Source organism: Camelus dromedarius, chromosome X, assembly GCF_036321535.1.
Source record: "Camelus dromedarius isolate mCamDro1 chromosome X, mCamDro1.pat, whole genome shotgun sequence".
NCBI classification, from domain to species: Eukaryota; Metazoa; Chordata; class Mammalia; order Artiodactyla; family Camelidae; genus Camelus; species Camelus dromedarius.
Window position 1 is genome coordinate 48,223,881 of NC_087472.1, and position 18,708 is coordinate 48,242,588.

Genomic DNA, 18,708 nt, shown 5'->3' on the forward strand with positions numbered 1-18,708 from the left:
AGAATGGTGACATCAGCAAGACAGTGGAATGGAAAGCCCCAGACTCCCCTTCATCTGACAAAGACACCAACTCAGTGACAATACATGAATCAATTCCCTTTGGTAGAAATACGGAAACAAGTTAAGAGGCTCCTGCATGTCAGGTGAGTAAAATCAGACACATTGCAGCCAAAAGGAAAATTCATGGCACTCACTCGCCACAGTCCCCCTCCGTAGCACAGCATGGTGAATTTGGGAGAAAACTCCCAGCTCCTGCCTTCTCCCTGAGGAGGAAAAGAGAAGACTGGACCATATCTCCAACCTTCTGACTTTGGTGTAAGGGAGCTCCCTAAGGGGTGGCTTCTGTCTTACCTAAATCTAAATCCTGACAGGAAAGGACACCTGGATGGCGTCTGCTAAGAACAAAAGCAATGATTTGTACTCACATACACTCACTCTCAAGAGTCTCTTCCCCTGGTTCAGTGTGGAATGAGCAGAAAACAAGACCAATTCCCAACTTTTACCTGGATATGGAAGGTGTCCAACATTCTGGCTTTTTTCACTCTGCATTCTGATCTTTATCTCCCCATTCTGTGTAAACAGTAGTGTCACCCTCCAAAAGAAGATGGATTTATCAGGTTATTACAGTAGTGGCTAAAAGGTGAGTTATTTACATGGGTAAGATGGTGGGGTTTACTTGCTCATAAAAGGGAAGACTGATAGGGTTATTATCTTCTTACCTTCTTTTGAAGCAAAGCTCCTCACTAGCTAGCTCCTTACTCAAAACACTGAATAGATATACTAGAGATTCATTTGTTGTGTCTCTTTGAAGGTCATAGAAAATATATTTCTAACCCCAATCAGGGAGGAGACGAGAAAACTCTTTGATTCCATCTGACCTTTAAATTATGGTCATTTGTTTCATTTAGAAAATAACCCTCTTCTTCGCTCGTAAATTCATTGTGCACATCTATATATTAATTTAAAAAAATCTTTATACCCCTTAGAAATGAAAAATGACTTTTATCCTGGATCGCTCAGCAGTAGAGGTATATTGCAGAAATGTTCAGAATGATTTGTGAATCAATAAGATGTTGCATGAATCAATAGCTTGTGAAGGGTGTTATTATAAGTGTGTTATTATAAGCAAAGAAAGCAACCTTGAGATGGACGATACAGGAACACACACACACAAAAATAGATATTTCTAGAGTTTTAAAAGTCCATTTCCATTCTAAGTTATTTTAGAGCATTTTCACCCCAAAATATATGCAGCATGGTTAGAGAGAATAGAAATGTCAGGCTTTCTATGATCAATATAGTTTCCGAAATTTCACACTATTTACCAAAGATTCTGACAAAGTTTTTACAATGTATCATTAACAACTATAGTCCTTTCGTTATTGGAACTTGACCCATAGTGAACATTTATTTTAGACTAAAGAGTAAATAGAGAGAAACTACACAGCTGATTTTCTTGCACAGATAATTCAGTGTTTCTACCAGGTGAAGGTGAAATATCCAGACAGATATAAATGTAGAAATTCCTTTTTCTGCCAGTAAGTTATTACTGAACACGGGGCACTTGGGAATCAGCTCCCACATGAAATTAAAACAAAACAACAAGAAAAGATTTATTTTAGTACATCTCTAGCCATTTTCCCAACTCATTCATAAATAATGTAATTAAATCTGGTTGTTATAAATATTCATGAAGTACTCACCTACACCAAAAGAAAAAAGAACTCCACAATCAGTCCTTAAAAAAAGTGATAATGAAGCCTATGAAAGTTCAACACTATAGATAACAAAGTAGTCTACTATTTGGAAATTCTAATTTTAACCACTGTTATGAGAAAAGAAAGTTCTCATTGTATTTTGAGTATTTGACCTACTCAATAATTAATTGTGAATGATTCTTTTTTATATGAATTGGAGTTGTCCTGGCACTGGTGTTGCCAGAGAATAGGTTCATAGGTTCTTGTCTTGGCAGGAAAGAATTCAAAAGCAAGCCATAGTAAAGTGAAAGTAAGTTTGTTCAGGGAGATACACCCTCCATAGACAGACTGCCATCTCAGAAGGCAAGAGAGGCCCTAGGAGATACATATTCCAGAGATAGAATGCAGGCCATCTCAAAAGGAGAGAGAGAGAATGAGACAGAGAGAGGCCATGAGGTGTGGGAGTGTTTAGTTTAAAGTAAAACTAGATACACACACTCCATAGACAGAGTGCAGGCCTTCTCAGATAGCAAGGTGCAGGGTTGTTAGTTTTATGAGCCTGCTGTTAGTTTCATATGCTAAGAAGTAGGAAAATTATTCCAACTATGTTGGGGAAGGGGTGGAGATTTCCAAGAATTGGGCCCTGCTCACTTTCTGACCTTTTACAGTCAGCCTGGGAACTGTCATGGCACCTGTGGGTGCTCCATGAGGCTCAAGGTCCACTGGAAGTCAAACCTTCTGCCATCTTGGTTCTAAACAATTTGTCCTGTCCTCAACGGCTGTGTCATTCCTTCAGAGGTTGTGCCCTGTCCCCTATGCTCCTGTCTTACTGGCACCTATAGAATTTGGGTGGATGTACGAGAGAGGGGTAAATTAAACCCACCATATAATAATGAATTAATTATTGTAGGTTATAGTATTTCATGTCCCCCATGACACTTGCACGAATTTTCATTGGAATATACAAGGTGATGGTGACAAGACTGACCATTAGATTACACATCTCACGAAAGTGTTAGGTGAGTGATGGAAATAGCATTGCAATGTAAGTCCAGTATAGTAATTCCCAGGTGCTGGTCCTTAGTCCTTTGCCATGCTTAAAAGGATAAGAATCATCCAGGAGTTAGTTAAAAATAAAATTCCAGGGCCTGATTTAGTAGGCCTGTAGCATGGTCCTGGAATCTCAATTTTTAACAAATAGATACTGACCTTCCCAGAGTTAGCTAATTCCTGGGGATAGAAAACAACTTGCCTGTGAGTATGCCTTTGCTGCACATATCAATTCAGAGCCAATACCACCAACCACTTCCTATAGCAAACACTAACACTATAGGTGAATGTTCACCTTGACCTAAATCACCCAAGGGTCAGGTATTGGACAATTAAAGAAAACATCTATAGCCCAGAGCCCACAGAAAGTATTTAAACTATCCAATCGTGAGCTAATTCAGTATACCTACCTTGCCTCGCCAACTCCTTCCCACAATAAAAACAATAAAAGCTCCGGCCATACCTTCTCCTCATCTTCTTATGCTTCCTGAACAACCTGGGGAGGTATGGCGTGCTTCCCCACCACCCCACTTGGGAACTATGCATAGCATAACTATCTTCTCAATGGCAGTCAAGTCTCCTGATCTGCCGTCCTTATCATGCCTGATTAAAACAAATGCCAGGTACATTTCTGAGACAGGAGGGAATGGGGCAGGGCACAACCACTGAAGGGATAACACAGTGACTGAGGACAGGACATAAACTGGTTAGAACCAAGATAGCAGAAGATTTGACTTCCAGTAGACCTTGAGCCTCATCATAGGCTCATCGTAATACATTAGCTGCTAAATGACACACCCACAGGTGCCAAGACTGTTCCCAGGCTGACCATAAAGGCCAAAAAGTAGGGTGCCCAATTCCTGGAAATTCCCACCCCTTCTGCAAAATAATTGGAAAATAATCTTCCCACTCATTAGCATATGAAATTATCCAGCCATAAAAACTAACAACCCCATACCCTGGGCCGCCTCTCTCGCCTTCTGAGATGGCCCACGCTCTGTCTGTGGAGTGTGTATCTCCCTGAATAAATCTACTTTCGGTTTCCTATGCCTCGCTCTTGAATTCTTTTCTGCCGAGACAAGAATCTATATTCTCTAGTAACATTTTAATCTGGGGTACTCTGTTGATCTCTACACGCCAGTCACAGATCTCTTAGTTCTTAATACACCAAACACCTATTTTATATGCTTTGCATACACTCTGCCCTCTGTCAAAAATGATTTTCCCCCTCACTTCCCAAATCCAACTTCTCTTTAGTTCTCAACTTAAATGTCACCTCCTCAGAGAGGTCTGTTCTGATCAGCCTAACTAAAATAGGTTTCCTTCTATTTTTCTCCATCTCAGCTTCTTGTTTGTTTCCTTCACAGCACTTATTCCAAAGTGCAATAATTAGGTTGTTTGGAAACTTACTTAATTTGGGGTCTATCTCCCCATAATAATAGAAACTCAATGAGGACAGTGGGGTATCTCTTATTCATTGTGAGACCTTAAAGCCTGAAACAATGCCTGACACATATTAAGCATTCAATGACTATTTGTTGAATATACCTACTATGTATCAGGTACTTGAAACACACTATCTCATTTAAACCTTATTACAGTCCTCTGGGGTTGTTTCTTTTGTCCCCAGTTTCCAGATACAGGAACTGTGCCTCGGACATAACACAGATAACCCAGCTTACTGTGTTACATCTGATTCCAAAATCTGTGTTTTCTTTGTTGTAGCAAGGGGTAAGCGTAGAAAGGAGTATGGGATGTTTAAACCATAGTAAGTGTAGAAAGGAGTAGCTGGGATATAAAGGACACTGTCCATTAGTTCTTAGTTATTGCTGAATGACTAGTCAATGGAAGCACTGACTAGTAATTATTTTTAAACAAATCTGATACAGGACAAACATGCAACGTTCTTTAGTCAAAATTTATGCTGGAGAGATTAACTCAATGACCTTACAAATGAAAGGCTGGGTCTTTAAATAATCAATTCCTTTCTCTATCAAAAAGCTATTTGAGCATAATAGTCTGCATTTACCTAAATGACTGGTATAACTCTATTTTACAGTCGCAAAGTTCTGACTAATGTAACAATATTTCTTCTGTGCTGGACGTGTGAATGCTGGTAGTTTCAATTTTTTCAGTAAGAATACATTAAACTAGTATCATATGCTTAATACTATTTTCAAGCAACAATAGCCTAATCTGGCTTATCTCTAATGAAATCTACCTCTAAGAAATGTGGTCTGATCTCCATAGTAAGCAAAGAAACAAATAAACAAATAAACAATCATCTGATACAACAGCAGAAGGAAAATTTGTTTCATGGCTCACATTACTCAGAATAATAGGAATTGAATAAATTATATATAGTACATAATCTGGATACTATTTGGTAATTTCCACTTTAATTACCTGATTATTAAACCTACAGTTATTTTTTTAAATTAACATCCTTGACAGCACTGAATTCTAGGAGAATTAAGTAATGAGCTTTTTTTAAAATTAAGATTTTACATTTTTAGAGTAGTTTTATGTTCACAGCAAAATTGAGGCGATGTTACAGAGATTTACCACATACCTCCTTGCCCCCACACATGCATAGCTCCCCTCAATATTAACAACCCTCCAGAGTTATGCATTTCTAAAAATTGATAAACAAACCTACATTGATAAGTCATAATCACCCAAAGTCCATAATTTAAATCATGGTTCACCCTTGGTGGTGTACATTTTATGGGTTTGGACAAATGTATAATGACACCTTATCCATCATTATGTTATCATATAGAGTATTTTTCACTGCCCTAAAAATTCTTTGTGACGGACTAATTCTTTTCTTCCCCATCAACCTCTAGAAACCACTGATGTTTTCAGTGTCACCTTAGTTTTGCCTTTTCCATGTCATAGAGTTGGAGTCATGGAGTATATAGCCTTGTCACATTGGCTTCTTTCACTTAGTAGTAAGCATTTAATGTTTGTCCATATATTTTCATGACTTTATGATTCATTTTTTTAAGTTCTGAATAATATTCCATTGTCTGGATTTACCATAGTTTATCTATTCACCTACTGAAGGACATCTTGGTTACTTCCAAGTTTTGGCAACTATGAATAAAGCTGCTATAAACCACTGTGTGTAGGTTTTTATGTGGACATAGGTTTTCAACTTCTTTGGGTAAATACCAAGGAGTGTGACTGTGGATCCCATGGTAAGAGTATACTTAGTTGTGTAAGAAAGAGCCAAAATATTTTTCAAAGTAGCCATAACATTTTGCATTCCCACCAGCAATGAATGAAAGTTCCTGTTGTGACAAGTCCTCGCCAACATTCAGCACTGCAGTATTCTGGATTTTGGCCATTCTAATAGATATGTAGCTGTATCTCATTGTTCTAATTTGCAGTTCCCTATTGACATATGGTGTGGAGCATCTTTCCATATGCTTATTTTCAATCTGTATAGTTTCTTTTGTGAGGTGACTGTTAAGGTCTTTGGTTCATTTTATTATCGAGTTGTTTATTTTTTATTGTTGAGTTTTAAGAGTTCTTTCTATATTTTTGTGTAACAGTCCTTTATCAGATGTGTCTTTTGCAAATAGTTATCCTAGTCCGCAGCCTGTCTTCTCATTATTTTGACATTGCCTTTTTCAGAGTGAACGTCTTTAATTTTAATGAAGCCCAGCTTATCAATTATTTCTTCCATGGATTATCTCTTTGGTATTGTATCTAAAAAGGCATCACTATACCCAAGGACATCTCGATTTTCTCCTATGTTATCTTCTAGGAGTTTTATATTTTTGTGTTTTACATTTAAGTCTGTAATCCATTTTGAGTTAATTTTTGTGAAGGATATAAGATCTGTCTAGATTCACTGTTTTGCATATGGAGGTCTAATATTCCAGCACTTTGGGTTGAAAAAACTATCTTTGCTGCGTTGTACTGCCTTGGCTCCTTTGCCAAAGAAAATTGACTATTATTTATTTGGGTCTATTATTGCACTCCATATTCTGTTGCCTTGAAATCTTTGTCTGTTCTTTCCCCAGTACCACACTGTCTTTATTCCTGTAGTTATAATTTAGTCTTGAAGGTGAGTAGTGTTAGTCCTCCAACTTTGTTCTTCTCCTTCAATATTGTGTTGACTATTCTATTTTTTAAATTTTGTTTTGTTTTTTGATTTTTAGGTTTTCATCTCCATAAAAACTTTTGAAGAACTGTAATGACATCCACAAGATAACTTGCTGAAATTTTGATTGATATTGCATTGAAACTATAGATCATGTTGGAAAGAACTGACATCTTGACAATATTGAGTCTTCCCAACCATCAACATAGAGTATCTCTCCTTTGACTCCTGGTGAAAATGCTGTCAAAATTTTGGAAATGACAACAACAAATTTAGAATATTACATAAACTTAGTTGATCATCTTTGGTTCTGATGCTTCTTATGTCTCTACGAATTGTGTTTTTTGCCTTTTGGTATGCTGTGTAATTTTTTTTTTGATAGCCAGACATGATGTACCAGGTAAAAGAAACTGATATAAATAAGTCTTTAGCAATATGGTGGTAAGGTGTGGAGGGAGGTATTCTATAATCCTATGAGTTGGGACCTATGCCTCTGGACTGTGAAATATACAAGCTTTTCTCAGTTGTTTTTTTTCCTCCCCTGTTAGGTGGGACAGGATGGCTAGAGTGACTGGGGTTGGGTATTTCCTTTCCTCTAGATCAGTTAGGTTCTGATAATACCCAAGCAGGCTAGCTCTGGTTAACTAGTTTCCCCTTGAGGGGAGGCTTTGTTAAGAAGAACAGAGTGCTCTGACATTTTTGAAAATGGTTCATTTTCCCCACTCCCTGAAGAATCAGGGAGAGTTTTTTTCTAATATTTACTGTGGGAACCTAGTCAAGCTCCTGGAGTTAAATCTCACAATACCATGGGAGCCCCCTTATGATTGGATCCCCTTGGAGTTTTTCATCCTCAGGATTGTCCATGCTGAGCTTCTAGAAACTCATCAATTACACTTTAGGGTTTTCTACCCTGACCCTGGTTCTCAAGGCAGTTTCTGCTGGTGAGTCTCTGCTCCAGTACAAAATGACTCCATTTATTTGCCTGTCTGTATAATCTTGGACCAGCAGTTTGTCCTGCATCCTCCACTCTCTTACAAATCCAAGAAGAGTTCTTGATTCTTCAGTCTGTTCAGCTCTTTACTTGTTAGTACAGAGTGGTAACTTCTAAGCTCCTTTCATGTGGACCAGAACCCAGAAATCCTAGACTTACTTCTTCAGAAGGACCAAGGTGAAGTGAGGGAGCTGTGAAAATATATGTACTGTATTCCAGAATGTTCCTCAATTTTCCAATTTTTTTCACTCATACATTAGAATTTTATAACTGGATTCCTACAATGTCTCTATTCTTCATAATAAAACTACAACCCATGATATTTATTCCACCATATCTATCTTTGCTATCATATAAAGCCTCCAAGTGAAGAAAGACAGATAGGTAAACACTATTGAACTATGTGACAGACACAGAGAGGGTTTGATTTTCTCATTATCATTGTTACCTTGAAATGTATGCTAGGAGCACATTGGTATCAAACTTCAGAAATGACAGACAACAAGAAAGGCAACAAACTTCTGATGATATCATCTCTTGCTTCATCTGAAACTCAAAGGAAAACCAACATTAGCTCCACTAAGCTAAATGATTAGGAAACTTAAGACAAGACACTAAGCTATCGAAACATGACCTGACAGAACAGATAATGCAAATGCCATCCCCAAAATGACTGGATTAATTTTGACTTGGTATCTTTATTTGAACAGAACAGGGAACAAGATAAGGCAACAAATATCTGCTATGGAGTACAATATCTGACACTATTATCTAATAGAAAAAGAACAGGGCTAACTCTAACATTTAAGTGGAAGAGGGAAAACTGTTAAACCCTACAGAGGAAAGCTCTCCAGGAACTTACAGGAGTGGTATGGAGAGGCAGGTAAAGAACTGTCAGAAAAGAAACTATTTTGTGGCAAGTCGTAGTTCTACAAAAAGTATTTTGATATCCCTTAAGATCAATGATTAAGGATTAATTCTTTTCATTCATCTATTCACCTACTCACTGATTTATTTATTCACTTGAGAAATATTTATAGAAAAAGGCTTAACTGTCCCTCTTTAGTGATCACCCAGCATTTATTATTCTTTGTAACCCTAGTATGGAGCACAGTGCCCGACCTCTACAAGTTTCAGCAAACATCTGAAGGAAATGAAGAACTAACACATGTGATACCCACACTGTAAACTAGATTTCAAGGAGAAGTTCTCTGAAACTTTCTTTCATCCAATATTTAACTAACATAGTACCCAGTAGAGAATCAGCTAAACATACATTGTTGGCACTACCTGAGTGCAAGCTTGAATGATTAAGCTAGAGATTCATTAGTAGTTTTATCCTTATTCTCTTTGTTAATTCCGTGACATGCTACATTCTTAGATTCTGCTAGATACATACATCTATTTTCAATCTCAATACCATAAGAAAAGTCTATCAAGCTGGAGAATGTGAACCATTAGTCATTTCATAGATTACAGGGCATTATGCTTAATGAAAATGATTAAGAAGAACTTTTCTTGAAAAAACAAAAAATTTAAATAGTAAAGCCATGCTTATATAAAACCTTTTTTCTTCAGTTTTGGGCCTATATATCTTAACCTACTTAAGCCTAATAGTATATACTGATATATACAACACCTTTGGTGCATGATTGAAATGCTAAGCTTGGGACAATTAAATTTTGTGATTGCATGAAATGAGCTTACAGCCATTTTAAAAGTTCAGAGTCAATCAATTGAATATGGATATGACTTCCTTGTAAATTCCAAAACAGAAATGTGCGATGACTAATGAGTATATTTCACATGGATCAATTCTGCCTTCAAGTAAGTATGCCTAATTTTATTTCCACTGGAAGCATGAGTATGGTAAAATTGGCCTACATAGCATTTTCTTTCAATATGAGAACCTCTCACAATGTATAATTATTCATCTTAAAGTTAATAAAGAAAAACTTAAGTTATTTTAGCTTCTTTAGTATCAGAGCTTATTGGGTAAGACCCAATAATATCTAAACTCAGCTAGGTTTTTGTTTGCTTGCTTGTTGCCTTCTTTATAAAATTAATCTTTCTTCTCACTTAAGTGAGAATGAAACAGAAATAAAATTCTAAAAATGAACTGTACTGGTACAAATGGAAGAAATACATCTACCTTTGGTTTGATTACATTTTAACTATTACCATCATTAATCATTTTCTCTCAGTCTCTCTCTGTCTCACACACACACACACACACAAACACATCAGGAGATTAGCTTCAATGCCAATGTGTGAAATGTATATGGGTCACTTCCATAAAAGTTTCCGTTATGATTTATGTTTAGTGTTTGTAAAGCTGGAAAATAAATTTTTGACTTTGTAAAGAGTAAAATATCTATCTCTCTACAAATTTAACTAGTTAAAAGTGGAAAACATTGCACTTGAAGTTGTGATAGTTTTATGTGTTAACTTGGCTTGGCTATAGTACTGAGTTATATAATTAGACACTAATCTAGGTATTGCTGTGACAGTATTTTGTAGAGTTGGATATATGCCCCTACACACACACATACACATGCATGACAAAATAAGGAGAAATGCTCCTGATAATTAGTGTCTTAGATTATGTAACTGGTCACATGATAAGTATAACTACCTTCATCTACTATCCACTCCGTATTCCCTTGGCCTTCTCCAAGGACTTTAACTGGTCCTGGTTCTTTACCTGATGGAGTGACACAAACCTTCATCCTAAAGGACTGGGGCAATTAGTAGTCCTTTCTGGATTGGGTTGTTGTAGTTTTCCATTGACCTTAATCACAGGGCATGGCAATACTAATAGGTACCCTAAAGGATCTCCTATATCTCAGACATACTCTTTGGGTGTTTAGGTCACTTAGTAAATGTACTGGAGTAACACACTTGAATGAGGAATATGTTGCTTCCAAACTGCAAAGAGGCCCACTAGATACTGTATCTCCTTTTACGTTGAAGCAGGGGGTCAGATAACAATTTATCTATCACATTAGAAGGGATATCTCAACATGCTGCACACCACTGGATCTCTAGAAATTTCACTGAGGTAGAAAGTTCCCGAATTTTAGTTGGATTTATTTCCCTCCCTCTGACATGTAAATGTCTTAGCAATAAGTCTAGGGTAGTTGTATTTCTGGCTTGATAGTTTCAATATACATAATATCATCAATCTAATAAACCACTGTGATATTCTGGGGAAGGGAATGACAATCAAGATCCCTGTGAAATAAATTATGACATGGAGCTGGGGAGTTGATAAACTCCTGAGGTAGGATAATGAAGGTGTATTGTTAACCTTGCCATCTGGAAGAAAATTGATTTGAGTGGTCCTTATTGACAGCTATGGAGAAAATCATTTGCCAGGTCCATAGCTGCATAGCAGGTACCAGTGGATATTTTAGTTTGCTCAAGCAATGAAACCACATCTGGTACAGCAGCTGAAATTGGAATCCCCACCTGGTTGTCCTTATGATAATCCACTGTCATTCTCCGAGGTCCATCTGTTTTCTGCAAAGGCCAAATATGAGAATTGAATGAGGATGTGGTGGGAATCACCACCCCTCTTGCCCCACATCTTTCAAGACCTTGATGGTGGCACTAATCTCTGCAAACCCTCAAAGAATTGGTATTGCTTTTGATTTACTATTTCCCTAAGTAGAGGCAGTTCTAATGGCTTCCTTTTGGCCTTTCCCACCCTAACAGCCCTCACTTCACAGGTCAGGACACCAATGTAGGGATTCTGCTAGCTGCTGAGCACACCAATTCCAATAATGCACTTTGGATAAAGATAAATAACCATGGGATTGGTCCCTTCACCCAATGGGTCAACTGTGAGGCAGACCCGAACTAAAACTGTATTGATCACATGACCTTCATAAGCCCCTACTCTGATTGGTAGACCACAGTGATATTTTTGCTATCCCGGAATTAGTGTCAACACAGAGCTAGTGTCCAGGAGTCCCCAAAAGCTCTGATTATTTCCTTTTCTCCAATGCCTATTTACCCAGGTAAAAGGCTGCAAGTCCCTTTGGGGAAGCCTGGTGGGAAGATTAACAGTATAAATTTTAGGCTGTGGTCTTTTCTCATGGAGAACTGTACTTCCCTTCATTCAAGGGATTCTGAATATACAAACTGGCTTAAGTCTGGCAAGTGATGATGTGATGATTCAGGTTAGACTTTTGTTCACTTGATCTAGAACTTTTTGCTTATACACATCAAGTGAGAATTTAGTAGGTTTCCTATCTATTTCACTTCTAGGAACACCACAATGATCAATTAGCCAACACTACAGGTCTGTGTGAGTCAAACAATTTTGATTGCTGCTTTGACTCTACTGTCCATTACCTTTGGTGGTTGAAACACATCATAAAGTATTTGTAACTTTACTACAGCATTCAAAATATAAACCTGAGCAATCTTTCTTTTCCCCTTTTCCTCTTCCTCTCTCCCATATGACCTGGGTTTATTACTGAAGTTACAGTTTTAAGACTGGGAGGTGTGAATGGGGAATGGTGCCCCACCCCAACTCCCCCATTCTTCAGATGTGTCCATGTTATTTTATAAAAGACAAATACTGCAGCAATGTTCCAGACTCAAGGAGACTAAATAGACACAACAACTAAAGCCAATATACCTGATCCTAGGTTGGATCCTGTACTGGAGGGGTTTAAAAGTAAGTTTTAAGGACACTATATGTCAACTGACATAACTGGAATACAGATATTAAAGTATCATATCAATGCTAAATTTACTGCTTATATATACCAGATAGATTATCAGTTTCTTTTCCTTCCTTCCTCCTTTTCCGTTTTTCAAAAATTAAAGTGATTTTAGCCCCTTGTTGAATTTTTGAAAGCTTTATTTCTTCATAAAAAAATAAATTTACCTTAAAAAGTTAATGGAGTAGAATCTATAAAAAATGTTGATTAGCTCTGTTGTACACCTGAAACTGATATGATGTTGTAAATCAACTATTCTTCAATAAAAAAAATAAAATAAAGTTATAAAACTATTGTAATGATGTTAAATTGACTAAAGTTAATTATATAATATCTCCCTTAGGAAATATACACAGAAGTATCTGGAAGTAAAGGACCAGGATGTTTGTAGCTCACTTGCAAGTATGTGTGTGTATATGTATGTGTGTGTGCATGTGTATGTGTGTGTGTGTGTAGGCATACACACACACACTCTCTCTAGAAAGAGAGGCAAAGAGAATAAATCAGTGTAAGTCCAATGGGGCCAAATGTTAAGGGGAGGTGAATCGGGGTGAGGGAAGACTGGAGAATTCATTGAACTGCTATTTTTTATTCATATAACTCTCAGACGCAGGTGGTACATGTTTCCTAACTTGCCAGCCCAGAGCAGGAGCACTGGGTGAATCAGGCAGCCCCCAGCCCCTCCCCACCCTTTCTTCCCCTTCCTGCTAACCCCCCTCCACACCTCCAGCCTCCTCCAATCTCCAACCCTGGCCCCTCCCCCCTTCACCTCTCCCGCCCCCTCCCGCCCTCTCCCCACTGCGCCACAACCCACCCCACCCCCACAGGCCCCGGCCTGGGCAACGCTGCACCACGTCATCAGCGTGGCCTCTGTGACCTCACTGAACGCATACCCACCTGTCGCCCGGGGGCCTAGCATAGGCAGTTGGGGTCAGCAGCAGAGGCAGACGGCCAGGGACTGGAGCAGCGGTATCTCTAGGTGGCAGTGTCTCCGGGCAGCGTGGCCTGGAGGCTGCGCGGCCTCCAGAAGGCGGCGTCTCCGGCTCAGGACAGCGCGGAGGAAGAGGTGGCGGCGGCGGTGGCCAAGAGCCACTGGTGTCCAGTATCCCATCAGGTCTGATCCAGCGCCCAACTCCATCCCTCCTCAGTCCTCCTCCCCGCCACCGTCCCTCTCCAACGACAACCCCCTTGACCCTTCAGCAGGCCCTCAACCCACCCATTTGCCTACGCCGTCTGTCGCCGCTGCTCCTCCCACCCCGTAATCACCACTGTCGCCTTCTATCTGTCCCCAGGCCCAACACCAAGGACAGGCCACGTGTCGCAGACGATGGCCCTAAAGCGCATCCACAAGGAGCTCCTCGACCTGTCCCGCGACCCCCCGGACCAGTGCTCAGCAGGGCCAGTGGGTGACGATATGTTCCATTGGCAGGCGACCATCATGGGGCCCAATGACAGCCCCTACCAAGGGGGTGTCTTCTTCCTAAGGATCCAACTTCCATCTGATTACCCCTTCAAACCACCCAAGATTGCCTTCATCACTCGAATTTACCACCCAAATATTAACAAAAACGGAAGCATCTGCCTAGACATCCTTAGATCTGAGTGGTCGCCAGCACTAACTATTTCCAAAGTATTGTTATCCATTTGCTCCATGCTGTGTGACCCCAACCCTGATGACCCTTTGGTTCCGGAAATTGCTAAGATGTACATGAAGGACAGGAGGAAGTATGACCAAATTGCTCGCGAATGGACTCAGAAATATGCCATGTAATCTAAAATTACACGATAATCCCATTGCTTTAATAAAGTTGGCAGTTGAATTGGTTATTTTTTGCCATTTTTTATTTAAGTGTAGTTGATTTACAATCTTAGTTGTGCATGGTTAGTTATTTTTTTGTCTGCTTTCAATGAACCAACCATCACTCCCTCCCGGGCACATGTGGCACACCTTCCATATCAGGATGTGTGTAGAAGGGTGTCAAGGGAGTCCAGGCATGGTGGTGAAGGTGGTATAGTGCATGAGGGTAAGATTGGGGGTTTGGGTGAGTGTGAAACCGGTTTCAATCTAATATTGACTAAAAGCTCTACTGATTGAGCATTGGGAAAGCAAGAACAAGTGGGTAGTGGCTTTAGGATAAGGGGAGCAGTTCCACCAACTAGTGGGGTAATTTTTAATGTGGAATCCTTTAGAGTTGACAGTGGAGAGGAAAAACCCAGTGAAGATTACAAAACTAGTTAGGCATCCATTTTATTCTAAAGCAACTTCAGGGTTTTGTTCTGTTTTTGACCAAGGTTAATATTAAACTATTTTGGGGTGGGGAGTATAGCTCAATGGTAGAGCCCCTGTGCTTGGCGTGTACAAGGTCTTGGGTTCAATCCCCAGTGCCTCCACTAAGAGAGGAAAAAACAAACAAGAAAACTCAACAATCTAGTATCCCTCTAACAGAAAATGCTGGAAGTTTTTGGGAGTGGGTATAGCTCAGTGGTTAACATGCAGGAGGTCCTGATTAAATCCCCCAGTACTTCCACTAAGATAAATAAATATATAAATATGTAAATAAATATTAACCTATATCTTTGTAACTGAGCAGGACCCTATGGGTCCTCCCCATGACAGACCCCTCCCCACTGTGTCCTCTGCCTGCCTTTTGTTTGTAGAAAAGCTGTAGTCTCCCAAGGTCTCCCCTGAGCCACAAAAACCTGGCTCAAGAATTAATGATTGAAAGGATGTGAACAGGTAGTGACAAAAGTAGCAGTTGAGCCAGGAGAACTGATAACAATTTAAACAGTATATCAGCTCAATGGCAGTCACAGAATCTCTAGTTCCTCCCTGAAATACAGAGATGACAGTATCCGATGCACATTTCCTGAGTTGTTTTACAGATGCTAAAACACCCATCAAAAGGAAGAAGTTAACTACACAATGACCATGAGCATGTAGCCCCTAGACCAGCTAGAGCCTGAGGATTGGTGACGCTAATCCCTGTGACAGCATCCTGCTGCCTCACCATCAACCAATCAGAGATTATGCACGAGCTGATCATATACCCTGGGACTCCCCTCCCTCACCTTGCCTTTTTCTTAAAGCCTATGGGGAGCTGGGGTTTTCTGACCATTAGCTGCCCCAGACTTCTTGTCTGATGCTGCATTCTTCTTCACCACAACCCCGTGTCAGTAGATTGGCTTTAAAGCACAGGTGAGTGGACCCAAGTTTGGTCTGGTAACATCCTCTATTTTGAGGTCCAGGTATAACTGGATAAATTAAATGGATTAGAAGTTGTTACAAAATAAAATGATATGTTTTGTTCCCAGCCTTCTCCACTTCCCACTCCTTCAGTCCCCATCCTTGTTGTCACTCTGCCTCTCTCCTACACTCTGGATGGTAGGCTGCTTCTCAGGACATAGCTAGTAGCACTCATTTGCTCGTTTTCTCAACAACTGTGTTAAGTTCTAAGATTTTACCCAGCTTGTAAGCCTACACGTGAGCCCATGGAGGCCAGCGGAATGACACAGACTCCTGCATTAGGGACAAGACTTCATTAGTCATGGCCCAGTGGGCAGCCTGAGCTTCACTGACATCAGTTCCTCTGGTCCCCCAAGACCCAAGGGGGAGATGTAGAGCAGAGCAGGATGTGTGTGTCACTGCTGAGCGACCCCAAGCTTAGGAACCCCCTAATCTTTTAAAGAGGAAATTTACCAAACCTAACCAACTTTTGCCCCAGAGGGAAATGTAATCTTTATTAACCTGCTCAGGAAACAATCCATCCTCTGCCCTGGAGGGCCCTCTATCTTCCAAGTCTGTTTGCTATACAGACGTCCTTGAAAGGATAGTCCAGGACAAATGCTGTCACAAGATGTGTAGAAACACCATGGAGAACTGCACCCCGACAGTTTTAACTGCTTGGATCTTATCTGGTTGTAAAGGGAAAAATTAATTTTATGAAAATATTTGTGTGTGCTGAAAAAGATCCAATTTTCCCTTTAGAAGTTGTACATTCAAGAATGTCTGATCAGTGCAACAAGCAGATTACTGCCATCAGAACCTTTAAAAAAAAGCTTTATAATCTACTCTTTCAAGGGTGGAGGGAGATTATAATTCTAAGTAAAAACATGAAAACATTAATGGCTTAAGATTTTTAAAAACTATTTATCCCTTGTACCAGGCAGCCTGACCCTGACCTGAAGTAAATTCCCAGGAGAGTTTTTTCCCTGGGTTTTGCATTTGCAGTAATAGGTGTGAACATTCTAGCAGCAGTCTGATGATCAAGTATGATACTGCAAACAGGACAAAAAAATATTTATCAGAATAAGTCTGTAAATACAGAGAATTTTTTTTGTTTCTGCACCAAAGGTACTAACACCTCAAATATGAAATTTCCTTTTACCTATACATTCAGGCAGTGCTGTCAAATAGGTGTGTTCTACATCTGTACCATTCAATACAGCAGCCACGAGCCAAGGAAGCTATTGACCACTGGAAATTTAGTGAGTGTGACCAGGCAACTGAATTTTTTATTCAATTTTAATTAATTTTAAATTAAAATATTAAATTAATTACATTGGAATAGCCATGAATCACCAGTGGCTACTGTATCATGAAAGAAATTGAGGATTTGGAGACTTGGGGACAATTTTTTCTTATATCTTGTTTCCTAATTATTAATTTAACTTTTTTATGATCAGAGGTAGTGTGGAAAAAGCATGAGAGTTTGAAGCAAAAACTTGTGTTCTAATCCAGGCTCCACCAACAACTAGTTGTGTGACCCTAAATGAGTTGTTTAACCCCAATGAACCTTAGTTTCTTCAAATACTAAACCAGAATATTGTCTATAACACTTTCTGGTTTTAAAAATAAGATGATGTATGAAAAATACTTCACCTCTATCACTGAATACACATTCAATAATGGAGTTGTATTTATTATTTCTCTTCATTATATTTATTCTTTTCAGATAAGCTTATGCTGGGCTGCCAGCAAGATGATTTCACTGGGCAAATCTATAGATGTGCAATATTCCTAGGATGGCTGGGGGAGAAGGCAGGGACTAAGAGAATCTGTAAATTAAATTGACTTGGGAATTCATGATAAGGGGTGTTTGCAAGGATTTCACACAAAGTTGAGAAGTATCCTTTCTCACCTTTTTTTTTTTTTCAGAAATATACACAAACTTTATTCGAGAGGGGTTAAATTTTTATTTCTAACCATCACAGATTGATACCTTTTGTAAAATAATAAAAATGAATATTAGGAAAATGAAATAAAACAACAAAGGCATGCAAGATAATAAACCCACCAATCATATGCTGGGATGGCTCAGAAAATTGCTGTAAATGATTCTAAATGTATATTCTTGATTTCTGTACTTGTCTCATCGTAAACCAGTAACAGTTCACATACTGAACCATACCTTCATATAACATCATGTCTCCCCCTAAAATAATACACACAAACTTTAAAGTACACAGAAATCAATTTGAAATGCAAATTAAATCAATTAAAAATGCAAACTCCTGAATCCTACCTCTAGAAGGGCCCAGTAATCTGTATTAACAATCATCAAAAATGCTTTTTAAGCAGGTGGAATATGAGCACTCTTTGACAGATAGTGTATTTCATTGCACTACTTGAGTTATTATTTGTTAACAAAAGAGGGTGAGAATCTGTACTAATGCAGATTGCCAAATATTTTGACTTTGTTACCAGCATACCTCTTACCCAAGTGAATTTATTTTTTAAATTTAAATGTTTTGGTTAACTTTACTGACTGGCAATATTCAAACCTATCTCTCATTATAGACATAGCTTAAATACTTAAGAGCTTTGCAAATAAGAGAATTTGAGGTATTCGGCCTCATTACAGATTGCATAAAAGGTAGGAATTAAGTGTGCCCTTGGATTCATCAAATGATGAACGCAATAAATGTTTAAATTATTTAGAAAACTTCTGAGTGAGCTCTTGAAAAGAATATTGCTTTCCACTGAAGCTATTATTCTGAGTTCTCTTTATCCATCACACTTAACTATAGGAAGCAGCATTTCTTTACTAAATCTGTGAACATGTAACTCAATTATGTTTGGAAGTTCTTCAACAAGATTATTCTAAAAATTTAGACTATACACTA

General features: G+C 38.9%; 1 protein-coding gene and 1 non-coding gene across 2 annotated transcripts; both read left to right on the forward strand.

The window, feature by feature from the left end:
- The first annotated feature begins 13,912 nt into the window (after positions 1 to 13,912).
- On the forward strand, positions 13,913 to 14,356 carry LOC105086040 (ubiquitin-conjugating enzyme E2 D2-like). The gene has a single exon (XM_064482769.1). The coding sequence runs from the start codon at positions 13,913 to 13,915 to the stop codon at positions 14,354 to 14,356; it is 444 nt and encodes a 147-aa protein (XP_064338839.1).
- A 2,339-nt stretch (positions 14,357 to 16,695) lies between these two features.
- On the forward strand, positions 16,696 to 16,872 carry LOC116151097 (small Cajal body-specific RNA 16). The gene has a single exon (XR_004134881.1). It is a non-coding gene; the product is annotated as a small Cajal body-specific RNA 16 (non-coding RNA).
- The last annotated feature ends 1,836 nt before the right edge of the window (positions 16,873 to 18,708 follow it).